The 26,229-nt window shown below is 49.2% G+C and overlaps 1 protein-coding gene across 2 annotated transcripts in view; it reads left to right on the top strand.

The window, feature by feature from the left end:
* The window catches only part of LOC109879392 (arf-GAP with Rho-GAP domain, ANK repeat and PH domain-containing protein 1), a 123,390-nt gene that overhangs the window by 67,238 nt on the left and 29,923 nt on the right, over nt 1–26,229 (top strand). For both annotated transcript variants that reach the window (XM_031791171.1, XM_031791172.1), the window contains 4 exons: nt 9,273–9,447; nt 9,577–9,711; nt 24,017–24,152; nt 24,591–24,693. In XM_031791171.1, coding sequence (XP_031647031.1) covers nt 9,273–9,447; nt 9,577–9,711; nt 24,017–24,152; nt 24,591–24,693 — 549 coding nt within the window. The remainder of the gene's footprint in view (nt 1–9,272; nt 9,448–9,576; nt 9,712–24,016; nt 24,153–24,590; nt 24,694–26,229) is intronic.

Below are 26,229 nucleotides of genomic sequence, written 5' to 3' on the forward strand. Positions count from 1 at the left end.
TGTACACCTTTCTAGCATCCTGCAGTACAGGCTAGCACTGCTTTTACATGGGTGCCAGTCTACCTCACAGCTAACCTCCACATTCTAATTCATTAACCAACCCAGTGATTAGACCGGAACCACTGAGAATATTAGTTTGACAGTGTGACTGTAGGCTGACAGTGTTATGAGATGCAGAGGAATGTGTGTGGATTGTTTGGGATATGTTTGTTTGTTAGTGGTTTAGGAGTTTCTCCATATGTCTGTGTGGTTCAAAACCTACACCCCAACCCGAGCACTCAGTTCCGCCACCTCAGGTATATTGGCCCTCCCACACATACGAGGGGCCGGCTCATACCAGTCAAAGCTCTTGTCTGTCCTGGCACAGCACCAATGGTGGAACAAGTTTTCCCCTAACTTCAGGAGAGCTGAGTCCCTGCCGATCTTCTGAATTCCCCCTAACTTCAGGAGAGCTGAGTCCTTGCCGATCTTCTAAATTCCCCCTAACTTCAGGAGAGCTGAGTCCCTGCCGATCTTCCGAAATCTTCTGATAAGATTATCTTGATTAATCCCACAGCACACCCCACCCGACCCCCATGAATGCACTAATTATAAGTAATTCTGGATAAGTCTGCTAAATGACTCAAATGTATACTGAACAAAAATATAAACTCAACATGCAACAATTAAAATTATTTTACGGAAGTCCGTCAATTTAAATAAATTCATTAGGCCCAAATTTATGGTTTTACATGACTAGACAGGGGCGCAGCCAATCAGAATGAGTGTTTCCCCACAAAAAGGGCTTTATTTCAGACATAAATACTTTGGCTTTCCGGATGGCTAGTCTCAGACGATCCCGCAGGTGAAGAAGCCAGATGTGGAGGTTCTGGGCTGACGTGGTTACACGTGGTCTGTGGTTGTGAGGCCAGTTGGATGTACTGCCAAGTTTTCTAAAACGACGTTGGAGGCAGTTTATGGTGGAGAAATGAACATTCAATTATCTAGCAACAGCATGCCAATTGCACATTCCCTCACACCGTTGTGACATCTGTGGCGTTGTGTGACAAAACAGCACATTTTAGAGTGGCTTTTATTGACCCCAGCACACGGTGCACTTGTGTAATGATCATGCCGTTTAATCAGCTTCTTGATATGCCACACCTGTCAGGTGGATGGATTATCTTGCTCACTAACAGGGAAGTAAACAAATTCCTGCACAGAATTGGAGCGAAGTAAGCTTTTTGTGCATATGGAACCTTTCTGGGATCTTTTATTTCAGCTCATGAATCATGGGATCAACACTTCACATGTTGCGTTTATATTTTTGTTCAGTGTATACGGTAAGTGCTGGGTGGGTGCAGACGTGGTGTGGCTGTATGGCTGACTGCACTAAACCATTTATGGGGTTGTTTGTTTAGACTTTGGATGTGTGTCAATATGGCTACCAGGAAGAGATCATTTTCTAGAACTTGGCTTTACTCTCTTTCTCTCTATCCTTATCCCTCTATTCTCACCTCTTTCTCTATATCCTTATCCCTCTATTCTCACCCCTTTCTCTCTATCCTTATCCCTCTATTCTCACCTCTGTCTCTCTATCCTTATCCCTCTATTCTCACCTCTTTCTCTATATCCTTATCCCTCTATTCTCACCTCTTTCTCTATATCCTTATCCCTCTATTCTCACCTCTTTCTCTCTATCCTTATCCCTCTATTCACACCTTTCTCTCTATCCTTATCCCTCTATTCACACCCCTTTCTCTCTATCCTTATCCCTCTATTCTCACCTCTTTCTCTATATCCTTATCCCTCTATTCTCACACCTCTGTCTCTCTATCCTTATCCCTCTATTCTCACACCTCTGTCTCTCTATCCTTATCTGTCTTATCTGTCTCTCTATCCTGTCAGGTGGATGGATTATCTTGCTCACTAACAGGGAAGTAAACAAATTCCTGCACAGAATTGGAGCGAAGTAAGCTTTTTGTGCATATGGAACCTTTCTGGGATCTTTTATTTCAGCTCATGAATCATGGGATCAACACTTCACATGTTGCGTTTATATTTTTGTTCAGTGTATACGGTAAGTGCTGGGTGGGTGCAGACGTGGTGTGGCTGTATGGCTGACTGCACTAAACCATTTATGGGGTTGTTTGTTTAGACTTTGGATGTGTGTCAATATGGCTACCAGGAAGAGATCATTTTCTAGAACTTGGCTTTACTCTCTTTCTCTCTATCCTTATCCCTCTATTCTCACCTCTTTCTCTATATCCTTATCCCTCTATTCTCACCCCTTTCTCTCTATCCTTATCCCTCTATTCTCACCTCTGTCTCTCTATCCTTATCCCTCTATTCTCACCTCTTTCTCTATATCCTTATCCCTCTATTCTCACCTCTTTCTCTATATCCTTATCCCTCTATTCTCACCTCTTTCTCTCTATCCTTATCCCTCTATTCACACCTTTCTCTCTATCCTTATCCCTCTATTCACACCCCTTTCTCTCTATCCTTATCCCTCTATTCTCACCTCTTTCTCTATATCCTTATCCCTCTATTCTCACACCTCTGTCTCTCTATCCTTATCCCTCTATTCTCACACCTCTGTCTCTCTATCCTTATCCCTCTATTCTCACACCTCTGTCTCTCTATCCTTATCCCTCTATTCTCACCCCTTTCTCTCTATCCTTATCCCTCTATTCTCACCTCTTTCTCTCTATCCTTATCCCTCTATTCTCACCTCTTTCTCTCTATCCTTATCCCTCTATTCACACCCCTTTCTCTCTATCCTTATCCCTCTATTCTCATCTCTTTCTCTCTATCCTTATCCCTCTATTCTCATCTCTTTCTCTATATCCTTATCCCTCTATTCTCACCTCTTTCTCTCTATCCTTATCCCTCTATTCACACCTTTCTCTCTATCCTTATCCCTCTATTCTCACCCCTTTCTCTCTATCCTTATCCCTCTATTCACACCTCTTTCTCTCTATCCTTATCCCTCTATTCACACCTCTTTCTCTATATCCTTATCCCTCTATTCACACCTCTTTCTCTCTATCCTTATCCCTCTATTCACACCTCTTTCTCTATATCCTTATGCCTCTATTGTTGGCTCTGTTGGGTGTGCTTGTGTTTGTGAACAGAGCCCCAGGACCAGATTGCTTAGGGGACTCTTCTCCAGGTTAATCTCTCTGTAGGTGATGGCTTTGTTATGGAAGGTTTGGGAATCGTTTCCTTTTAGATGGTTGTAGAATTTAAAAGGCTCTTTTCTGGATTTTGATAATTTGCGGGTATCGGCCTTATTCTGCTCTGCATGCATTATTGGTGTTTTACATTGTATACTGAGCATATTTTTGCAGAATTTTGCATGTAGAGTCTCAATTTGGTGTTTGTTCCATTTTGTGAATTCTTGGTTGGTGAGCGTAGCCCAGACATCACAACCATAAAGGACAATGGGTTCTGGTATTTTTTATATTTTTTGCCAAATCCTAATTGGTATGTAAAATGTTTGATCTCTCGATCTCTGTGTTTACAAACACACCCCTCAGAGCCCCAGGACAGCAGCACAATTAGACCCAATCAAATCATAAGAAAACAGAAAGATAATTATTTCCAATGTGTCAAGAAATTAACAAAAAAAACTGAGCAAACTAGAATATTATTTGGCCCTTAACAGAGAGTACACAGTGACAGAATACCTGACCACTGACTGACCCCAAACAGAGAGTACACAGTGGCAGAATACCTGACCACTGTGACTGACCCTAAACAGAGAGTACACAGTGACAGAATACCTGACCACTGTGACAGACCCCAAACAGAGAGTACACAGTGACAGAATACCTGACCACTGACTGACCCCAAACAGAGAGTACACAGTGACAGAATACCTGACCACTGTGACAGACCCCAAACAGAGAGTACACAGTGACAGAATACCTGACCACTGTGACAGACCCCAAACAGAGAGTACACAGTGACAGAATACCTGACCACTGACTGACCCCAAACAGAGAGTACACAGTGGCAGAATACCTGACCACTGTGACTGACCCTAAACAGAGAGTACACAGTGACAGAATACCTGACCACTGTGACAGACCCCAAACAGAGAGTACACAGTGACAGAATACCTGACCACTGACTGACCCCAAACAGAGAGTACACAGTGACAGAATACCTGACCACTGTGACAGACCCCAAACAGAGAGTACACAGTGACAGAATACCTGACCACTGTGACAGACCCCAAACAGAGAGTACACAGTGACAGAATACCTGACCACTGTGACTGACCCTAAACGGAGAGTACACAGCGGCAGAATACCTGACCACTGTGACTGACCCTAAACAGAGCGTACACAGTGACAGAATACCTGACCACTGTGACTGACCCAAACTTAAGGAAAGTTTTGACTATGTACAGACTCAGTGAGCATAGCCTTGCTATTGAGAAAGGCCGCCGTAGGCAGACATGGCTCTCAAGAGAAGACAGGCAATGTGCACACTGCCCACAACATGAGGTGGAAACTGAGCTGCACTTCCTAACTTCCTGCCAAATGTATGACCATATTAGAGACACATATTTCACTTAGATTACACAGATCCACAAATAATTTGAAAACAAACCCAATTTTGATAAACTCCCATATCTACTGGGTGAAATACCACAGTGTGCCATCACAGCAGCAAGATTTGTGACCTGTTGCCACAAAGGGCAACCAGTGAAGAACAAACACCATTGTAAATACAACCCATATTTATATTTATTTATTTTCCCTTTTGTACTTTAACTATTTACACATCGTTACCATACTGTATATAGACATAAAATGACATTTGAAATGTCTTTATTCTTTTGGAACTTCTGTAAGTGTAATGTTTACTGTTATTTTTTGTTTATTCCACTTTTGTTTTATCAAGTTCACTAGCTTTTGCAATATGTTTCCCATGCCAATAAAGCCCTTAAAATGAAATTGAATTGAGATAGGCAGTCTTCTCAAGAGCCAGGACTGCCTATGTGCCCACTGAGATAGGCAGTCCTGGCTCTTGAGAAGACTGCCTATGTGCCCACTGAGATAGGCAGTCCTGGCTCTTGAGAAGACTGCCTATGTGCCCACTGAGATAGGCAGTCCTGGCTCTTGAGAAGACTGCCTATGTGCCCACTGAGATAGGCAGACCTGGCTCTTGAGAAGACTGCCTATGTGCCCACTGAGATAGGCAGTCTTCTCAAGAGCCAGGACTGCCTATGTGCCCACTGAGATAGGCAGTCCTGGCTCTTGAGAAGACTGCCTATGTGCCCACTGAGATAGGCAGTCCTGGCTCTTGAGAAGACTGCCTATGTGCCCACTGAGATAGGCAGACCTGGCTCTTGAGAAGACAGCCTATGTGCCCACTGCCCACAAAATGAAGTGGAAACTGAGCTGCACTTCCTAAATTCCTACCAAATGTATGACCATATTAGAGAGACATATTTCCCTCAGATTACACAGATCCACAAAGACTTTGAAAACAAATCAAACAATGACCAACTCGTATGTGTTAGGCAAATTAACGCAGTCTGCAATCATAGCAGGAAGATTTGTGGCCCGTTGCCATAAGAAAAGGGCAACCAGTGAAGCACAAACAACATAAATACAACACATATTTCAGTTGATTTATTCATACTTCAACTATTGGCACATTGTTACTACACTGTACATAGCCAATAATATAACATGTGAAATGTCTATATTCTTTTAAAACCTTTGTAATGTTTACTAATGTTTATTTCCCTTTTATTTATTGTCTATTCCATTTACTTTGGCAATGTAAACATATGTTTCCCAAGACAATAAAGCCCTTTGAACTGAAAGAGAGAGAGACAGAGGCAGAGAAAGACAGAAAGCGAGAGAGAGAGAGAGAGAGGTCTCTGTCTGCTCATGTCTCTCTCTCTGCTCGGTCTCTCTGTCTGCTCGGTCTCTCTGTCTGCTCGGTCTCTCTGTCTGCTCGGTCTCTCTGTCTGCTCGGTCTCTCTGTCTGCTCGGTCTCTCTGTCTGCTCGGTCTCTCTGTCTGCTCGGTCTCTCTGTCTGCTCGGTCTCTCTGTCTGCTCGGTCCCTCTGTCTGCTCGGTCCCTCTGTCTGCTCGGTCTCTCTGTCTGCTCGGTCTCTCTGTCTGCTCGGTACCTCTGTCTGGTCGGTCTCTCTGTCTGCTCGGTCGCTCTGTCTGCTCGGTCTCTCTGTCTGCTCGGTCGCTCTGTCTGCCCGGTACCTCTGTCTGCTCGGTACCTCTGTCTGCTCGGTACCTCTGTCTGCTCGGTCGCTCTGTCTGCTCGGTCGCTCTGTCTGCTCGGTCTCTGTCTGCTCGGTCTCTGTCTGCTCGGTCTCTCTGTCTGCTCGGGCTCTCTGTCTGCTCGGTCACTCTGTCTGCTCGGTCCCTCTGGTGAGGTAATGCTGGAACATATGGATCACTTCCTGTCTCGTGTGTGTGTGTGATCCTCTGCTTTCCATGCGGGTAAAACCTTTGTTAGTTGGAGGGGGGAGGATCGAGGCAAGTGGTATCTGTAATCACCCTCTGATTACAAGACTTGCATGTTTTTGTTAATCTTTTCTGTAGAAAGGAGGACTGTAGCTAACTGAGTTATGTTTTCAGAGACACACCCAGGGTATAGAGTGCAGTCCACATGGTCCTCTGAAAAACGTTTGTCTCTCTCTGCCTCTCCAGGGGTTGTCTAAAAGTCTTGGATTCCTCCGTGTGTGTGTGTGTGTGCAGGTGTGTGTGTGTGCAGGTGTGTGTGTGTGCAGATGTGTGTGTGTGCAGATGTGTGCGCGCGCAGATGTGTGTGTGCGCAGATGTGTGAGGGATGGAAGTCTTGAAGCACTTATTTCTCAGAGGCCTTTTCTTATTTTCTTGCTCAGCCTTCCTGTGAACCGATTGGTTGCTATAGCCCACACCTGAGTGTGTGAGTGAATCCCTGACTCTGGTTTCCCTCATGTGACTGATGGGAGGGTTATGAAGAAGAAACAGGCGAGGGAGAGTCGAGGAAGGGAGAGGAGAGTGGTTGGTTCAGAGAGATTGCAGCTGTGCGTGTGCGGGTTGTTGGTTCAGAGAGATTGCAGCTGTGCGTGTGCGGGTTGTTGGTTCAGAGAGATTGCAGCTGTGCGTGTGCGGGTTGTTGGTTCAGAGAGAGTGCAGCTGTGTGTGTGGGTTGTTGGTTCAGAGAGAGTGCAGCTGTGTGTGTGGGTTGTTGGTTCAGAGAGAGTGCAGCTGTGTGTGTGGGTTGTTGGTTCAGAGAGAGTTCAGCTGTGTGTGTGTGGGTTGTTGGTTCAGAGAGAGTGCAGCTGTGTGTGTGTGTGTGGGTTGTTGGTTCAGAGAGAGTACAGTTGTGTGTGTGGGTTGTTGGTTCAGAGAGAGTGCAGCTGTGTGTGTGTGTGTGTGTGGGTTGTTGGTTCAGAGAGAGTGCAGCTGTGTGTGTGTGTGTGGGTTGTTGGTTCAGAGAGAGTGCAGCTGTGTGTGTGTGTGTGTGTGTGTGTGTGGGGGTTGTTGGTTCAGAGAGAGTGCAGCTGTGTGTGTGTGTGTGTGTGGGGGTTGTTGGTTCAGAGAGAGTGCAGCTGTGTGTGTGTGTGTGGGGGTTGTTGGTTCAGAGAGAGTGCAGCTGTGTGTGTGTGTGTGTGGGTTGTTGGTTCAGAGAGAGTGCAGCTGTGTGTGTGTGTGTGGGTTGTTGGTTCAGAGAGAGTGCAGCTGTGTGTGTGTGTGTGTGTGGGTTGTTGGTTCAGAGAGAGTGCAGCTGTGTGTGTGTGTGTGTGGGTTGTTGGTTCAGAGAGAGTGCAGTAGCGTGTGTGGGTTGTTGGTTCAGAGAGAGTGCAGCTGTGTGTGTGTGGGTTGTTGGTTCAGAGAGAGCGCAGCTGTGTGTGTGTGTGTGGGTTGTTGGTTCAGAGAGAGTGCAGCTGTGTGTGTGTGTGATGTTGGTTCAGAGAGAGTGCAGCTGTGCGTGTGGGTTGTTGGTTCAGAGAGAGTGCAGCTGTGTGTGTGTGTTGTTGGTTCAGAGAGAGTGCAGCTGTGTGTGTGTGTTGTTGGTTCAGAGAGAGTGCAGGTGTGTGTGTGTGTGTGTGTTGGTTCAGAGAGAGTGTAGCTGTGTGTGTGTGGGTTGTTGGTTCAGAGAGAGTGCAGCTGTGTGTGTGTGGGTTGTTGGTTCAGAGAGAGTTTAGCTGTGTGTGTGTGGGGGGGTTGTTGGTTCAGAGAGTGCAGCTGCGTGTGTGTAACAAGGTGGGTGTTACTGTGTTGGTCTCAGTGTGCTCAAGCTGGAAGGCTGCGTTGAGCTCAGCTGTAAAGGAGCTGTCAGCAGGACAGGGTAAGGGGACAGGAGGGTAAAATCCTCTAGGGTACAGGGACAGGGTAAGGGGACAGGAGGGTAAAATCCTCTAGGGTACAGGGACAGGGTAAGGGGACAGGAGGGTAAAATCCTCTAGGGTACAGGGACAGGGTAGGAGTATATGGGATGAGGGGACAGGTTAACTCAGAACCAGGCTAGGAAATGAAAGAGAGACCAGGAGAGATGGAGGGAGGGAGGAAAGAAAGTAGGGTGTTTTTACAGCTGAGCTCAACGCAGCCTTCCAGCTTGAGCACACTGAGACCGGGATGATTTTACCTCCCTGTACCCTGTCCTTACCACCTAGAGGATTTTACCCCCCTGTCCCCTTACCCTGTCCCCTTACCCTGTCCCTGTCCCTACACCCTGGAGGATTTTACCCCCTGTCCCCTCAACCTAAAAGTCCTCAGAGATGTGTAATTGGTCTCAGTTGAGAAACACTTTAAGAGTGGATTGTTCTGAACCACAGCTCTGAGTCGAGCTGCACCACTGCTTTGCCCAACAACAACAGGTGGAATGTAGGTAGGAGTAAGGTTTGGAATGTAGTCTTGTGTAATGTCCTAGGTTATGTGTCACGATGTTCTAAGAAGATTCCAGAATTTAAGTGACCGACATAGGCCTACAGATTTTCAACCAAATACAATAAATATTGGCTGACTTCACATATTACTTTTTTAGTCATAACAGAAATGTATCATTATTTGAGGCACTGCCTGAGACCCTGAACCATGAATTCAGAAACAAGTTTACTAACACTGCTGTGGCACAGCTACAACGACAATCTGTTCACTGCTGTTTCAACCAAAAAGCTCCTACTCACCATAACGTCATTCCATGGCAGCCAAGTTAGTTCCTCCTAGATAATACTGACAAAGTGATCTTTTTCTGAATTTGAAACAATTATCCCTCCTACCCTCTCTTCCCCCACTCTCACTCTCTCTCCCTCTCCAGGCCCTGTGTATAAACGTGCAGTGCAGTGATGTGCTGGAAACGTTGTGTCTGGTGTTCTGTGGAGCTGATGTGAACTGTTCTACTGGCCAGACTGACTGTCCCTCCCCCCTCTCCCTGGCACTCGCACACAACCAGAAACTACAGGCCCAGTTCCTCTCTCACAACCTCAACTCAGGTACACACACACTCCTGTTGACAGATAACATGTTTATTCATATATATTCATATTCATTTGTATTCATTCACATATTTACATGTTGTTTATTCCTGTTGTATAATTACTGTGCGTGTTGTGTGTCTGCAGAGCTGCCTCATTCGGAGGTGACTGGGGACATGGAGCCTCAACACTATTCACCACAGCACCCAGTCATTCACAATGGCTTCCTTTTCAAGACCGCCTCCATGGTCCGGCCTATTACGGAGCGCAAGGCCAGGGAGGGTGAGCCAATCACACACACCCTAGTTTCTTGCTTAGTCCTCTTGTCCTTCCCCTAGTCCCTTCCCTTAGTCCCTTCCTCGAGTCCCCTAGTTCCTTCCCCTAGTCCCTTCCTCTAGTCCCGTAGTCCCTTCCCCTAGTCCCTTCCCCTAGTCCTTTCCTCTAGTCCCGTAGTCCCTTCCCCTAGTCATTTCCTCTAGTCCCGTAGTCCCTTCCCCTAGTCCTTTCCTCTAGTCCCATAGTCCCTTCCCCTAGTCCTTTCCTCTAGTCCCATAGTCCCTTCCCCTAGTCCTTTCCTCTAGTCCCATAGTCCCTTCCCCTAGTCCTTTCCTCTAGTCCCGTAGTCCCTTCCCCTAGTCCTTTCCTCTAGTCCCGTAGTCCCTTCCCCTAGTCCTTTCCTCTAGTCCCGTAGTCCCTTCCCCTAGTCCTTTCCTCTAGTCCCGTAGTCCCTTCCCCTACTCCTTTCCTCTAGTCCCGTAGTCCCTTCCCCTACTCCTTTCCTCTAGTCCCCTAGTCCCTTCCCCTAGTCCTTTCCTCTAGTCCCGTAGTCCCTTCCCCTACTCCTTTCCTCCAGTCCGTAGTCCCTTCCCCTAGTCCTTTCCTATAGTCCCGTAGTCCCTTCCCCTAGTCCTTTCCTCCAGTCCGTAGTCCCTTCCCCTAGTCCTTTCCTCTAGTCCCGTAGTCCCTTCCCCTACTCCTTTCCTCTAGTCCCGTAGTGCCTTCCCCTAGTCCTTTCCTCCAGTCCCGTAGTCTCTTCCCCTAGTCCTTTCCTCCAGTCCCGGAGTCCCTTCCCCTAGTCCCGTAGTCCCTTCCCCTAGTCCCTTCCTCTAGTCCCGTAGTCCCTTCCCCTAGTCCTTTCCTCCAGTCCCGTAGTCCCTTCCCCTAGTCCTTTCCTCCAGTCCCGTAGTCCCTTCCTTTAGTCCCGTAGTCCCTTCCCCTAGTCCCTTCCTCTAGTCCCGTAGTCCCTTCCCCTAGTCCTTTCCTCCAGTCCATAGTCCCTTCCCCTAGTCCTTTCCTCTAGTCCCGTAGTCCATTCCCCTTTCCTCTAGTCCCGTAGTCCCTTCCCCTAGTCCTTTCCTCTAGTCCCGTAGTCCCTTCCCCTACTCCTTTCCTCTAGTCCCGTAGTCCATTCCCCTTTCCTCTAGTCCCGTAGTCCCTTCCCCTAGTCCTTTCCTCTAGTCCCGTAGTCCCTTCCCCTACTCCTTTCCTCTAGTCCCGTAGTCCCTTCCCCTACTCCTTTCCTCTAGTCCCGTAGTCCCTTCCCCTAGTCCTTTCCTCTAGTCCCGTAGTCCCTTCCCCTAGTCCTTTCCTCCAGTCCGTAGTCCCTTCCCCTAGTCCTTTCCTCTAGTCCCGTAGTCCCTTCCCCTACTCCTTTCCTCTAGTCCCGTAGTCCCTTCCCCTAGTCCCGTAGTCCCTTCCCCTACTCTTTTCCTCCAGTCCATAGTCCCTTCCTCTTGTCCCTCAGCCCCTTACCCTAGTCCTGTAGTCCCTTCCTCTAGTCCCCTAGTTCCTTCCCGTAGTCCCTCCCCTAGTCCTTTCCTCTAGTCCCGTAGTCCCTTCCTCTAGTCCCGTAGTCCCTTCCCCTAGTCCTTCCCTCCAGTCCGTAGTCCCTTCCCCTAGTCATTTCCTCTAGTCCCGTAGTCCCTTCCCCTAGTCCTTTCCTCTAGTCCCGTAGTCCCTTCCCCTAGTCCCGTAGTCCCTTCCCCTACTCCTTTCCTCTAGTCCCGTAGTCCCTTCCCCTACTCCTTTCCTCTAGTCCCGTAGTCCCTTCCCCTACTCCTTTCCTCTAGTCCCGTAGTCCCTTCCACTAGTCCTTCCTCCAGTCTGTAGTCCCTTCCCCTAGTCCTTCCTCCAGTCCATAGTCCCTTCCTCTAGTCCCGTAGTCCCTTCCCCTAGTCCCGTAGTCCCTTCCCCTACTCCTTTCCTCCAGTCCGTAGTCCCTTCCTCTTGTCCCTTACCCTAGTCCTGTAGTCCCTTCCTCTAGTCCCCTAGTTACTTCCCATAGTCCTTTCTTCCAGTCCGTAGTCCCTTCCTCTTGTCCCTCAGTCCCTTACCCTAGTCCTGTAGTCCCTTCCTCTAGTCCCCTAGTTCCTTCCCGTAGTCCCTTCCCCTAGTCCTTTCCTCCAGTCCGTAGTCCCTTCCCCTAGTCCTTTCCTCTAATCCCGTAGTCCCTTCCCCTAGTCCTGTAGTCCCTTCCCCTAGTCCTTTCCTCTAATCCCGTAGTCCCTTCCCCTAGTCCTTTCCTCTAATCCCGTAGTCCCTTCCCCTAGTCCTGTAGTCCCTTCCCCTAGTCCTTTCCTCTAATCCCGTAGTCCCTTCCCCTAGTCCTGTAGTCCCTTCCTCTAGTCCCCTAGTTCCTTCCCGTAGTCCATTCCTCCAGTCCGTAGTCCCATCCCCTAGTCCTTTCCTCTAGTCCCGTAGTCCCTTCCCCTAGTCATTTCCTCTAGTCCCGTAGTCCCTTCCTCTTGTCCCTTACCCTAGTCCTGTAGTCCCTTCCTCTAGTCCCTTCCCCTAGTCTTGTAGTCCCTCCTTCCAGTCCCTTCCTCTAGTCCCGTAGTCCCTTCCTCTAGTCCCTTCCCCTAGTCCTGTAGTCCCTTCTTCCAGTCCCTTCCTCTAGTCCCGTAGTCCCTTCCCCTAGTTCTCTAGTCACTTCCCCTAGTTCTCTAGTCACTTCCCCTAGTTATCTAGTCCCCTCCTCTAGTCCCTTCCCCTAGTCCCCTCCTCTAGTCCCTTGCTCTAGTTCTTTAGTCCCATCCTCTAGTTCTCTAGTCCTCTAGTCCCTTCCTCTAGTTTTATAGTCCTCTAGTCCCTTCTTCTAGTCCCTTCCCCTAGTTCTCTAGTCCCTTCCCCTAGTTCTCTAGTCCCTGTCCCTAGTCCTCTAGTCCCTTTCCCTAGTCCTCTAGTCCCTTTCCCTAGTTCGCTAGTCCCTTTCCCTAGTTCCCTAGTCCTCTAGTCCCTTTCCCTAGTTCTCTAGTCCTCTAGTCCCTTCCTCTAGTTTTATAGTTCATTCTCCTAGTCCTCTAGTCCCTTCCCCTAGTTCTCTAGTCCCTTCCCCTAGTTCTCTAGTCCTCCAGTCCCTTTCTTTAGTTCTCTAGTCCCTTCTCCTAGTTCTCTAGTCTTCTAGTCCCTCCCCTAGTTCTCTACTCCCTTCTCCTAGTTCTCTAGTCCTCTAGTCCCTTCCCCTAGTTATCTAGTCCCCTCCTCTAGTCCCTTCCCCTAGTCCCCTCTAGTCCCTTCCTCTAGTTCTCTAGTCCTCTAGTCCCTTCCTCTAGTTCTCTAGTCCCTTCCCCTAGTTCTCTAGTCCCTTCCCCTAGTTCTCTAGTCCTCCAGTCCCTTTCTTTAGTTCTCTAGTCTTCTAGTCCCTTCTAGTCCCTTCCCCTAGTTCTCTAGTCCCTTCCCCTAGTTCTCTAGTCCTCCAGTCCCTTTCTTTAGTTCTCTAGTCTTCTAGTCCCTTCTAGTCCCATCCCCTAGTTATCTAGTCCCCTCCCCTAGTCCCCTCTAGTCCCTTCCTCTAGTTCTCTAGTCCTCTAGTCCCTTCTAGTCCTCTAGTCCCTTCCCCTAGTTCTCTAGTCCCTTCCCCTAGTCCTCTAGCCACTTCCCCTAGTCCTCTAGTCCCTTCCTCTAGTTTTATAGTCCCTTCCTCTAGTCCCTTCCCCTAGTTCTCTAGTCCCTTCCCCTAGTTCCCTAGTCCCTTCCCCTAGTTCTCTAGTCCTCTAGTCCCTTCCCCTAGTCCTTTCCTCCAGTCCGTAGTCCCTTCCCCTAGTCCTTTCCTCTAGTCCCGTAGTCCCTTCCCCTAGTCCTGTAGTCCCTTCCTCTAGTCCCCTTGTTCCTTCCCGTAGTCCCTTCCTCCAGTCCGTAGTCCCTTCCCCTAGTCCTTCCTCCAGTCCGTAGTCCCTTCCCCTAGTCATTTCCTCTAGTCCCGTAGTCCCTTCCCCTAGTCCTGTAGTCCCTTCCTCTAGTCCTGTAGTCCCTTCCCCTAGTCCTTTCCTCTAGTCCCGTAGTCCCTTCCCCTAGTCATTTCCTCCAGTCCGTAGTCCCTTCCCCTTGTCCTTTCCTCTAGTCCCGTAGTCCCTTCCTCTTGTCCCTCAGTCCCTTACCCTTACCCTAGTCCTGTAGTCCCTTCTTCCAGTCCCTTCCCCTAGTTCTCTAGTCTTCTAGTCCCTTCTAGTCCCTTCCCCTAGTTCTCTACTCCCTTCTCATAGTTCTCTAGTCCCTTCCCCTAGTCCCCTCCTAGTCCCTTCCTCTAGTTCTCTAGTCCTCTAGTCCCATCCTTTAGTTCTCTAGTCCTCTAGTCCCTTCCTCTAGTTGTATATTCCTCTAGTCCCTTCCTCTAGTCCCTTCCCCTAGTTCTCTAGTCCCTTTTCCTAGTCCCCTCTAGTCCCTTCCTCTAGTTCTCTAGTCCTCTAGTCCCATCCTTTAGTCCTCTAGTCCCTTCCTCTAGTTTTATATTCCTCTAGTCCCTTCCTCTAGTCCCTTCCCCTAGTTCTCTAGTCCCTTCCCCTAGTTCTCTAGTCCCTTTCCCTAGTCCTCTAGCCCCTTCCCCTAGTCCTCTAGTCCCTTCCTCTAGTCCTTTCCCCTAGTTATCTTGTCCCTTCCCCTAGTTCTCTAGTCCCTTCCCGTAGTTCCCTAGTCCCTTCCCCTTGTTCTCTAGTCCCTTCCCCTAGTTCTCTAGTCCCTTCCCCTAGTTCTCTAGTCCCTTCCCCTAGTTCTCTAGTCCCTTCCCCTAGTTCTCTAGTCCCTTCCCCTAGTTCTCTAGTCCCTTCCCCTAGTTCTCTAGTCCCTTCCCCTAGTTCTCTAGTCCCTTCCCCTAGTTCTCTAGTCCCTTCCCCTAGTTCTCTAGTCCCTTCCCCTAGTTCTCTAGTCCCTTCCCCTAGTTCTCTAGTCCCTTCCCCTAGTTCTCTAGTCCCTTCCCCTAGTTCTCTAGTCCCTTCCCCTAGTTCTCTAGTCCCTTCCCCTAGTTCTCTAGACTTCTAGTCCCTTCCCCTAGTTCTCTAGTCTCTTCCCCTAGTCCTCTAGGCCCTTCCCCTAGTTCTCTAGTCCCGTAGTTCTCTAGTCCGCTAGGCCCTTCCCCTAGTCCTCTAGTCCCATCCTCTAGTCCCTTCCACTAGTTCTCTAGTCCCCTAGGCCCTTCCCCTAGTCCCCTCCTGTAGTCCCTTTCGCTAGTTCTCTAGTCCCTTCCTATAGTCCCTTCCCGTAGTTCTCTAGTCCTCTCCTCTTGTCCCATAGTTCTCTAGTCCATTCCCTTAGTTCTCTAATCCTCTAGGCCCTTCCCCTAGTCCTCTAGTCCCATCCTCTAGGCCCTTTCTCTAGTTCTCTAGTCCCTTCCTATAGTCCCTTCCCGTAGTTCTCTAGTCCTCTCCTCTTGTCCCATAGTTCTCTAGTCCATTCCCTTAGTTATCTAGTCCTCTAGTCCCTTCCCCTAGTTCTCTAGTCTTCTAGTCCCTTCCCCTAGTTCTCTAGTCCCTTCCCCTAGTTCTCTAGTCCCTTCCCCTAGTTCTCTAGTCCCTTCCCCTAGTTCTCTAGTCTTCTAGTCCCTTCCCCTAGTCCTCTAGGCCCTTCCCCTAGTTCTCTAGTCCTGTAGTTCTCTAGTCCTCTAGGCCCTTCCCCTAGTTCTCTAGTCCCATAGTTCTCTAGTCCTCTAGTCCCTTCCCCTAGTTCTCTAGTCCCTTCCCCTAGTCCTCTAGTCCCTTTCTCTAGTCCTCTAGTCCCTTCCTCTAGTCCCTTTCTCTAGTTCTCTAGTCCCTTCCTATAGTCCCTTCCCTTAGTTATCTAGTCCTCTAGTCCCTTCCCCTAGTCCTCTAGTCCCTTCCACTAGTTCTCTAGTCCCTTCCCTTAGTTATCTAGTCCTCTAGTCCCTTCCCCTAGTTCTCTAGTCCCTTCCCCTAGTTCTCTAGTCCCTTCCCCTAGTTCTCTAGTCCCTTCCACTAGTTCTCTAGTCCTTTCCCCTAGTTCTCTAGTCCTCTAGTCCCTTCCCCTAGTTCTCTAGTCATTCCCCTAGTCCCTTCCCCTTGTTCTCTAGTCCCTTCCCCTTGTTCTCTAGTCCCTTCCTATAGTCCTCTCCTCTTGTCCCGTAGTTCTCTAGTCCCTTCCCCTAGTTCTCTAGTCCTCTAGTCCCTTCCCCTAGTTCTCTAGTCCCTTCCCTTAGTTATCTAGTCCTCTAGTCCCTTCCCCTAGTTCTCTAGTCCCTTCCCCTAGTTCTCTAGTCCCTTCCCCTAGTTCTCTAGTCCCTTCCCCTAGTTCTCTAGTCCCTTCCACTAGTACTCTAGCCCTCTAGTCCTTTCCTCTAGTTCTCTAGTCCTCTAGTCCCTTCCCGAAGTTCTCTAGTCCTCTAGTCATTCCCCTAGTCCCTTCCCCTTGTTCTCTAGTCCCTTCCTATAGTCCCTTCCCGTAGTTCTATAGTCCTCTACTCATGTCCCGTAGTTCTCTAGTCCCTTCCCCTAGTTCTCTAGTCCTCTAGTCCCTTCCCCTAGTTCTCTAGTCCCTTCCCCTAGTTCTCTAGTCCACTAGTCCCTTCCCCTAATTCTCTAGTCCTCAAGTCCCTTCCTCTAGTTCTCTAGTCCCTTTTTCTAGTCCTCTAGTCCCTTCCTCTAGGCACCTAGTTCTCTAGTCCCTTCCCCTAGTTCTCTAGGCCCTTTCTCTAGTTCTCTAGTCCCTTCCTATAGTCCCTTCCCGTAGTTCTCTAGTCCTCTCCTCTTGTCCCATAGTTCTCTAGTCCATTCCCTTAGTTATCTAGTCCTCTAGTCCCTTCCCCTAGTTCTCTAGTCTTCTAGTCCCTTCCCCTAGTTCTCTAGTCCCTTCCCCTAGTTCTCTAGTCCCTTCCCCTTGTCCTCTAGGCCCTTCCCCTAGTTCTCTAGTCCTGTAGTTCTCTAGTTCTCTAGTCCTCTAGGCCCTTCCCCTAGTTCTCTAGTCCCATAGTTCTCTAGTCCCTTCCCCTAGTCCTCTAGTCCCTTTCTCTAGTCCTCTAGTCCCTTCCTCTAGTCCCTTTTTCTAGTCCTCTAGTCCCTTCCTCTAGGCACCTAGTTCTCTAGTCCCTTCCCCTAGTTCTCTAGTCCCTTTTTCTAGTCCTCTAGTCCCTTCCTCTAGTCACCTAGTTCTCTAGTCCTCTAGGGCCCTTTCCCTAGTTCTCTAGTTCCATAGTTCTCAAGTCTAGTCCTTTCCCCTAGTCCCCTCCTATAGTCCATTCCCGTAGTTATCTAGTCATCTCCTCTAGTCCCGTAGTTCTCTAGTCCCTTCCCCTAGTTCTCTAGTCCTCTAGTCCCTTCCTCTAGTCCATTTCCCTAGTTCTCTAGTCTCTAGAGTCCCTTCCCCTAGTTCTCTGGTCCCTTCCCCTAGTTCTCTAGTCCCTTCCCCTAGTTCTCTAGTCCCTTCCCCTAGTTCTCTAGTCCCTTCCTCTAGTTCTCTAGTCCCTTCCCCTAGTCCCCTAGTCCTCTAGTTCTCTAGTCCTCTCGTCCTCTAGTCCCTTCCTCTAGTTCTCTAGTGCTCTAGTCCCTTCCTCTAGATCTCTAGTTCCTTCCTCTAGTCCTCTAGTCCCTTCCTCTAGTCCTCTAGTCCCTTCCTCTAGTCCATTCCCCTAGTTCTCTAGTCCCTTCCCCTAGTTCTCTAGTCCCTTCCCCTAGTTCTCTAGTCCCTTCCCCTAGTTCTCTAGTCCCTTCCCCTAGTTCTCTAGTCCCTTCCCCTAGTTCTCTAGTCCATTCCCCTAGTTCTCTAGTCCCTTCCCCTAGTCCTCTAGGCCCTTTCCCTAGTTCTCTCGTCCCGTAGTTCTCTAGTCTAGTCCTTTCCCCTAGTCCCCTAATCCCCTCCTATAGTCCCTTCCCGTAGTTCTCTAGTCCTCTCCTCTAGTCCCGTAGTTCTCTAGTCTAGTCCTTTCCCATAGTCCCCTAATCCCCTCCTATAGTCCCGTTCTCTAGTCCTCTAGTCCCTTCCCCTAGTCCCCTCTCTAGTCCCTTCCTCTAGTTTTCTAGTCTTCTAGTCCCTTCCCCTAGTTCTCTAGTCCCTCCTATAGTCTCCTAGTTCTCTAGTCCACTAGTTCCTCCTCTAGTCCCTTCCCCTAGTTCTCTAGTCCTCTAGTCCCTTCCCCTAGTTCTCTAGTCCTCTAGTCCCTTCCTCTAGTTCTCTAGTCCTCTAGTCCTCTAGTCCCTTCCCCTAGTTCTCTAGTTCTCTAGTCCTCTAGTCCTCTCATCCTCTAGTCCCTTCCTCTAGTTCTCTAGTGCTCTAGTTCCTTCCTTCCTCTAGTCCTCTAGTCCCTTCCTCTAGTCCTCTAGTCCCTTCCCCTAGTTCTCTTGTCCTCTATTCCCTTCCTCTAGTCCTCTAGTCCTCTAGTTCTCTAGTCCCTTCCCCTAGTTCTCTAGTTCTCTAGTCCCTTCCCCTAGTTCTCTAGTCCTTCCCCTAGTCCTCTAGTCCCTTCCTCTAGTTCTCTAGTCCTCTAGTCCCTTCCTCTAGTCCCTTCCTCTAGTTCTCTAGTCCTCTAGTCCCTTCCTCTAGTTCTCTAGTCCCTTCCTCTAGTCCTCTAGTCCCTTCCTCTAGTTCTCTAGTCCCTTCCCCTAGTTCTCTAGTGCTCTAGTTCTCTAGTCCTCTAGTCCTCTAGTCCTCTCGTCCTCTAGTCCCTTCCTCTAGTTCTCTAGTGCTCTAGTCCCTTCCTCTAGATCTCTATTTCCTTCCTCTAGTCCTCTAGTCCCTTCCCTAGTTCTCTAGTCCCTCCCTCTAGTTCTCTAGTCCCTTCCCCTAGTTCTCTTGTCCTCTATTCCCTTCCTCTAGTCCTCTAGTCCTCTAGTTCTCTAGTCCCTTCCCCTAGTTCTCTAGTCCCTTCCCCTAATCCTCTAGTCCCTTCCTCTAGTCCTCTAGTCCCTTCCTCTAGTCCTCTAGTCCCTTCCTCTAGTCCTCTAGTTCTCTAGTCCCTTCCCCTAGTTCTCTAGTGCTCTAGTCCCTTCCTCTAGATCTCTAGTTCCTTCCTCTAGTCCTCTAGTTCTCTAGTCTCTCCCTCTAGTTCTCTAGTCCCTTCCCCTAGTTCTCGAGTCCTCTAGTCCCTTCCCCTAGTTCTCGAGTCCCTTCCCCTAGTTCTCGAGTCCTCTAGTCCCTTCCCCTAGTTCTCTTGTCCTCTATTCCCTTCCTCTAGTCCTCTAGTTCTCTAGTCCCTTCCCCTAGTTCTCTAGTCCCTTCCCCTAGTTCTCTAGTTCTCTAGTCCCTTCCTCTAGTTCTCTTGTCCTCTATTCCCTTCCTCTAGTCCTCTAGTCCTCTAGTTCTCTAGTCCCTTCCCCTAGTTCTCTAGTCCCTTCTCCTAGTTCTCTTGTCCTCTATTCCCTTCCCCTAGTTCTCTATTCCCTTCCCCTAGTTCTCTTGTCCTCTATTCCCTTCCTCTAGTTCTCTAGTCCTTCCCCTAGTCCTCTAGTCCCTTCCTCTAGTTCTCTAGTCCCGTTCTCTAGTCCCTTCCCCTAGTTCTCTAGTGCTCTATTCCCTTCCTCTAGTTCTCTAGTCCCTTCCCGTAGTTCTCTAGTCCCCTAGTTCTCTAGTCCTTCCCCTAGTCCTCTAGTCCCTTCCTCTAGTTCTCTAGTCCCGTTCTCTAGTCCCTTCCCCTAGTTCTCTAGTGCTCTAGTGCTCTAGTCCCTTCCTCTAGATCTCTATCTCCTTCCTCTAGTCCTCTAGTCCCTTCCTCTAGTCCCCTAGTTCTCGAGTCCTCTAGTCCCTTCCCCTAGTTCTCGAGTCCCTTCCCCTAGTTCTCGAGTCCTCTAGTCCCTTCCCCTAGTTCTCGAGTCCTCTATTCCCTTCCTCTAGTCCTCTAGTTCTCTAGTCCCTTCCCCTAGTCCTCTAGTCCCTTCCCCTAGTTCTCTTGTCCTCTATTCCCTTCCTCTAGTCCTCTAGTCCTCTAGTTCTCTAGTCCCTTCCCCTAGTTCTCTAGTCCCTTCCCCTAATCCTCTAGTCCCTTCCTCTAGTCCTCTAGTCCCTTCCTCTAGTCCTCTAGTCCCTTCCTCTAGTCCTCTAGTTCTCTAGTCCCTTCCCCTAGTTCTCTAGTGCTCTAGTCCCTTCCTCTAGATCTCTAGTTCCTTCCTCTAGTCCTCTAGTTCTCTAGTCTCTCCCTCTAGTTCTCTAGTCCCTTCCCCTAGTTCTCGAGTCCTCTAGTCCCTTCCCCTAGTTCTCGAGTCCCTTCCCCTAGTTCTCGAGTCCTCTAGTCCCTTCCCCTAGTTCTCTTGTCCTCTATTCCCTTCCTCTAGTCCTCTAGTTCTCTAGTCCCTTCCCCTAGTTCTCTAGTCCCTTCCCCTAGTTCTCTAGTTCTCTAGTCCCTTCCTCTAGTTCTCTTGTCCTCTATTCCCTTCCTCTAGTCCTCTAGTCCTCTAGTTCTCTAGTCCCTTCCCCTAGTTCTCTAGTCCCTTCTCCTAGTTCTCTTGTCCTCTATTCCCTTCCCCTAGTTCTCTATTCCCTTCCCCTAGTTCTCTTGTCCTCTATTCCCTTCCTCTAGTTCTCTAGTCCTTCCCCTAGTCCTCTAGTCCCTTCCTCTAGTTCTCTAGTCCCGTTCTCTAGTCCCTTCCCTAGTTCTCTAGTGCTCTATTCCCTTCCTCTAGTTCTCTAGTCCCTTCCCGTAGTTCTCTAGTCCCCTAGTTCTCTAGTCCTTCCCCTAGTCCTCTAGTCCCTTCCTCTAGTTCTCTAGTCCCGTTCTCTAGTCCCTTCCCCTAGTTCTCTAGTGCTCTAGTGCTCTAGTCCCTTCCTCTAGATCTCTATCTCCTTCCTCTAGTCCTCTAGTCCCTTCCTCTAGTCCCCTAGTTCTCGAGTCCTCTAGTCCCTTCCCCTAGTTCTCGAGTCCCTTCCCCTAGTTCTCGAGTCCTCTAGTCCCTTCCCCTAGTTCTCGAGTCCTCTATTCCCTTCCTCTAGTCCTCTAGTTCTCTAGTCCCTTCCCCTAGTCCTCTAGTCCCTTCCCCTAGTTCTCTTGTCCTCTATTCCCTTCCTCTAGTCCTCTAGTTCTCTAGTCCCTTCCCCTAGTTCTCTAGTCCCTTCCCCTAGTTCTCTAGTTCTCTAGTCCCTTCCTCTAGTTCTCTTGTCCTCTATTCCCTTCCTCTAGTCCTCTAGTCCTCTAGTTCTCTAGTCCCTTCCCCTAGTTCTCTAGTCCCTTCCCCTAGTTCTCTTGTCCTCTATTCCCTTCCTCTAGTTCTCTAGTCCCTTCCCGTAGTTCTCTAGTCCCCTAGTTCTCTAGTCCTTCCCCTAGTCCTCTAGTCCCTTCCTCTAGTTCTCTAGTCCCGTTCTCTAGTCCCTTCCCCTAGTTCTCTAGTGCTCTATTCCCTTCCTCTAGTTCTCTAGTCCCTTCCCGTAGTTCTCTAGTCCCCTAGTTCTCTAGTCCTTCCCCTAGTCCTCTAGTCCCTTCCTCTAGTTCTCTAGTCCCGTTCTCTAGTCCCTTCCCCTAGTTCTCTAGTGCTCTAGTCCCTTCCTCTAGATCTCTAGTTCCTTCCTCTAGTCCTCTAGTCCCTTCCTCTAGTCCCCTAGTTCTCGAGTCCTCTAGTCCCTTCCCCTAGTTCTCGAGTCCCTTCCCCTAGTTCTCGAGTCCTCTAGTCCCTTCCCCTAGTTCTCGAGTCCTCTATTCCCTTCCTCTAGTCCTCTAGTTCTCTAGTCCCTTCCCCTAGTTCTCTAGTCCCTTCCCCTAGTTCTCTAGTTCTCTAGTCCCTTCCTCTAGTTCTCTTGTCCTCTATTCCCTTCCTCTAGTCCTCTAGTCCTCTAGTTCTCTAGTCCCTTCCCCTAGTTCTCTAGTCCCTTCCCCTAGTTCTCTAGTCCCTTCCCCTAGTTCTCTAGTCCCTTCCTCTAGTTCTCTTGTCCTCTATTCCCTTCCTCTAGTCCTCTAGTCCTCTAGTTCTCTAGTCCCTTCCCCTAGTTCTCTAGTCCCTTCCCCTAGTTCTCTTGTCCTCTATTCCCTTCCCCTAGTTCTCTATTCCCTTCCCCTAGTTCTCTTGTCCTCTATTCCCTTCCTCTAGTTCTCTAGTCCTTCCCCTAGTCCTCTAGTCCCTTCCTCTAGTTCTCTAGTCCCGTTCTCTAGTCCCTTCCCCTAGTTCTCTAGTGCTCTATTCCCTTCCTCTAGTTCTCTAGTCCCTTCCCGTAGTTCTCTAGTCCCCTAGTTCTCTAGTCCTTCCCCTAGTCCTCTAGTCCCTTCCTCTAGTTCTCTAGTCCCGTTCTCTAGTCCCTTCCCCTAGTTCTCTAGTGCTCTAGTCCCTTCCTCTAGATCTCTAGTTCCTTCCTCTAGTCCTCTAGTCCCTTCCTCTAGTCCCCTAGTTCTCGAGTCCTCTAGTCCCTTCCCCTAGTTCTCGAGTCCCTTCCCCTAGTTCTCGAGTCCTCTAGTCCCTTCCCCTAGTTCTCGAGTCCTCTATTCCCTTCCTCTAGTCCTCTAGTTCTCTAGTCCCTTCCCCTAGTCCTCTAGTCCCTTCCCCTAGTTCTCTTGTCCTCTATTCCCTTCCTCTAGTCCTCTAGTTCTCTAGTCCCTTCCCCTAGTTCTCTAGTCCCTTCCCCTAGTTCTCTAGTTCTCTAGTCCCTTCCTCTAGTTCTCTTGTCCTCTATTCCCTTCCTCTAGTCCTCTAGTCCTCTAGTTCTCTAGTCCCTTCCCCTAGTTCTCTAGTCCCTTCCCCTAGTTCTCTTGTCCTCTATTCCCTTCCTCTAGTTCTCTAGTCCCTTCCCGTAGTTCTCTAGTCCCCTAGTTCTCTAGTCCTTCCCCTAGTCCTCTAGTCCCTTCCTCTAGTTCTCTAGTCCCGTTCTCTAGTCCCTTCCCCTAGTTCTCTAGTGCTCTATTCCCTTCCTCTAGTTCTCTAGTCCCTTCCCGTAGTTCTCTAGTCCCCTAGTTCTCTAGTCCTTCCCCTAGTCCTCTAGTCCCTTCCTCTAGTTCTCTAGTCCCGTTCTCTAGTCCCTTCCCCTAGTTCTCTAGTGCTCTAGTCCCTTCCTCTAGATCTCTAGTTCCTTCCTCTAGTCCTCTAGTCCCTTCCTCTAGTCCCCTAGTTCTCGAGTCCTCTAGTCCCTTCCCCTAGTTCTCGAGTCCCTTCCCCTAGTTCTCGAGTCCTCTAGTCCCTTCCCCTAGTTCTCGAGTCCTCTATTCCCTTCCTCTAGTCCTCTAGTTCTCTAGTCCCTTCCCCTAGTTCTCTAGTCCCTTCCCCTAGTTCTCTAGTTCTCTAGTCCCTTCCTCTAGTTCTCTTGTCCTCTATTCCCTTCCTCTAGTCCTCTAGTCCTCTAGTTCTCTAGTCCCTTCCCCTAGTTCTCTAGTCCCTTCCCCTAGTTCTCTAGTCCCTTCCCCTAGTTCTCTAGTCCCTTCCTCTAGTTCTCTTGTCCTCTATTCCCTTCCTCTAGTCCTCTAGTCCTCTAGTCCCTTCCCCTAGTTCTCTAGTCCCTTTCCCTAGTTCTCTAGTCCCTTCCCCTAGTTCTCTAGTTCTCTAGTCCCTTCCTCTAGTTCTCTAGTCCCTTCCTCTAGTTCTCTAGTCCCTTCCTCTAGTTCTCTAGTCCCTTCCCCTAGTTCTCTAGTCCCCTAGTTCTCTAGTCCTTCCCCTAGTCCTCTAGTCCCTTCCTCTAGTTCTCTAGTCCCTTCCCCTAGTTCTCTAGTCCCTTCCCCTAGTTCTCTAGTCCCTTCCCCTAGTTCTCTAGTCCCTTCCCCTAGTTCTCTAGTTCTCTAGTCCCTTCCCCTAGTTCTCTAGTTCTCTAGTCCCTTCCTCTAGTTCTCTTGTCCTCTATTCCCTTCCTCTAGTTCTCTAGTTCTCTAGTCCCTTCCCCTAGTTCTCTAGTTCTCTAGTCCCCTAGTTCTCTAGTCCCCTAGTTCTCTAGTCCTTCCCCTAGTCCTCTAGTCCCTTCCTCTAGTTCTCTAGTCCCATTCTCTAGTCCTCTAGTCCTGTTCTCTAGTCCTCTAGTCCCTTCCCCTAGTCCTCTAGTCCCTTCCCCTAGTCCTCTAGTCCCTTCCCCTAGTCCTCTAGTCCCTTCCTCTAGTTCTCTAGTCCCTTCCTCTAGTTCTCTAGTCCTCTAGTCACTCCTCTAGTTCTCTAGTCCCTTCCCCTAGTTCTCTAGTCCCTTTCTCTAGTCCTCTAGTCCCTTCTCTAGTTCTCTAGTCCTCTAGTCACTCCTCTAGTTCTCTAGTCCCTTCCCCTAGTTCTCTAGTCCCTTTCTCTAGTCCTCTAGTCCCTCCTTAGTCCCTTCCTCTAGTTCTCTAGTCCTCTAGTCTCTCCTCTAGTTCTCTAGTCCTCTAGTCTCTCCTCTAGTTCTCTAGTCCCTCCTCTAGTCCCCTCCTCTAGTTCTCTAGTCCGAAGTGTGTCCTCTGTGAGGAATGTCCTCTGAATAATATTTCCTCTGGTTGCTCTTGTCTCTGCAGAGTTCAGTCGTCGCTGGTGTATGTTAAATGATGGGAACTTTAGTTACTATGAGAGTGACAAGACCTCCACGCCCAACGGTGCCCTGAAGTCTACAGAGATAGTCTGTCTGTCTGTCAACACACCAGAGAGACATGGGTACCTACCTAACACTAGTCTTCCATCACTCTAAACCAGTCTGTTTAACAATCTCTCTCTCTCTCTCTCTCTCTCTCTCTCGCTCTCTCTCTCTCTCGCTCTCTCTCTCTCAGCTATGACCATAAGTCTAAGCTTAACAATCTCTCTCTCTCTCTCTCTCTCTCTCTCTCTCTCTCTCTCTCTCAGCTATGACCATACGTTTAAGCTTAATCCCTCATTCTATCTCTCTCTCTCTCTCTCTCTCTCTCTCTCTCTCTCTCTCTCTCTCTCTCTCTCTCTCTCTCTCTCTCTCTCTCTCTCTCTCTCTCTCTCTCTCTCTCTCTCTCTCTCTCTCTCTCTCTCTCTCTCTCTCTCTCTCTCTCTCTCTCTCTCTCTCTCTCTCTCTCTCTCTCTCTCTCTCTCTCTCTCTCTCTCTCTCTCTCTCACTCTCTCTCTCAGCTATGACCATACGTTTGAGCTGTACTCTGACTCAGAGCGTCTCTATCTGTTTGGAACTGACGACCAAGACAGCCACAAGGAGTGGGTCAAATCCATCACCAAGGTAACCACACACTGACCCTTACCTAGGTAACCACACATACTGACGTCACCTCTGTCAGTGGTTCCCAATCGTTCTCTCCCCTTCAAATGAGTGGATTTGGCTATTTCAGCCTCACCTGTTGCTGACCAGTGTATGAAATCGAGCACACAGCCATGCAATCTCCATATACAAGCATTGGCAGTAGAATGGCCTTACTGAAGAACTCAGTGACTTTCAATGTGGCACCATCATAGGATGCCAGTTTGTCATATTTCTGCCCTACTAGAGCTGCCCTGGTCAACTCTAAGTGCTGTTATTGTGAATATAAATGTCCAACAGCAACAACGTCTCAGAAGTGGCAGGCCGCACAAGCTCATAGAACGGGATCACTGAAGCGCGTAGCGAGTACAAATTATCTAGTTCTCTAGTCCTCTAGTCCCTTCCTATAGTTTATAGTCCTCTAGTCCCTTTCCCTAGTCCCCTAGTCCTCTAGTCCCTTCCTCTAGTTTTATAGTCCCTTCCCCTAGTCCTCTAGTCCTTTTCCCTAGTCCTCTAGTCCCCTAGTCCTCTAGTCCCCTAGTCCCTTTCCCTAGTCCCCTAGTCCTCTAGTCCCCTAGACCTCTAGTCCCCTAGTCCTCTAGTCCCCTAGTCCTCTAGTCCCCTAGTCCTCTAGTCCCTTTCCCTAGTCCCCTAGTCCTCTAGTCCCCTAGTCCTCTAGTCCCTTCCTCTAGTTTTATAGTCCTCTAGTCCCTTCCCCTAGTCCTCTAGTCCCTTTCCCTAGTTCCCTAGTCCTCTAGTCCCCTAGTCCTCTAGTCCCTTTCCCTAGTTCCCTAGTCCCCTAGTCCCCTAGTCCTCTAGTCCCCTAGTCCTCTAGTCCCTTTCCCTAGTCCCCTAGTCCTCTAGTCCCCTAGTCCTCTAGTCCCTTTCCCTAGTCCCCTAGTCCCCTAGTCCTCTAGTCCCCTAGTCCTCTAGTCCCTTCCTCTAGTTTTATAGTTCTCTAGTCCCTTTCCCTAGTCCCCTAGTCCTCTAGTCCCCTAGTCCCCTAGTCCTCTAGTTCTCTAGTCCTCTAGTCCCCTAGTCCTCTAGTCCCCTAGTCCTCTAGTCCCTTTCCCTAGTCCCCTAGTCCTCTAGTCCCCTAGTCCCCTAGTCCTCTAGTCCTCTAGTCCCCTAGTCCTCTAGTCCCTTTCCCTAGTCCCCTAGTCCTCTAGTCCCCTAGTCCTCTAGTTCTCTAGTCCTCTAGTCCCTTCCTCTAGTTTTATAGTTCTCTAGTTCCTTTCCTCGAGTTTTATAGTCCTCTAGTCCCTTTCCCTAGTCCCTTTCCCTAGTCCCCTAGTCCCTTCAGTGAAATGGGTTTCCATGGTCAAGCAGCCTGAACAATACCAAGCTTCGGCTGGTGTGGACTCTGGAGCAGTGGAAACGCGTTCTCTGGAGTGATGAATCCCGCTTCACCCTCTGGCAGTCCGATGGACTAATCTGGGTTTGACAGATGCCAAGAGAACGCTACCTGCCTGAATGCATAGTGCCTACTGTAAAGTTTGGTGGAGAAGGAATAATGGT

The sequence above is a fragment of the Oncorhynchus kisutch genome, linkage group LG15, assembly GCF_002021735.2.
Source record: "Oncorhynchus kisutch isolate 150728-3 linkage group LG15, Okis_V2, whole genome shotgun sequence".
Lineage (NCBI taxonomy): Eukaryota > Metazoa > Chordata > Actinopteri > Salmoniformes > Salmonidae > Oncorhynchus > Oncorhynchus kisutch.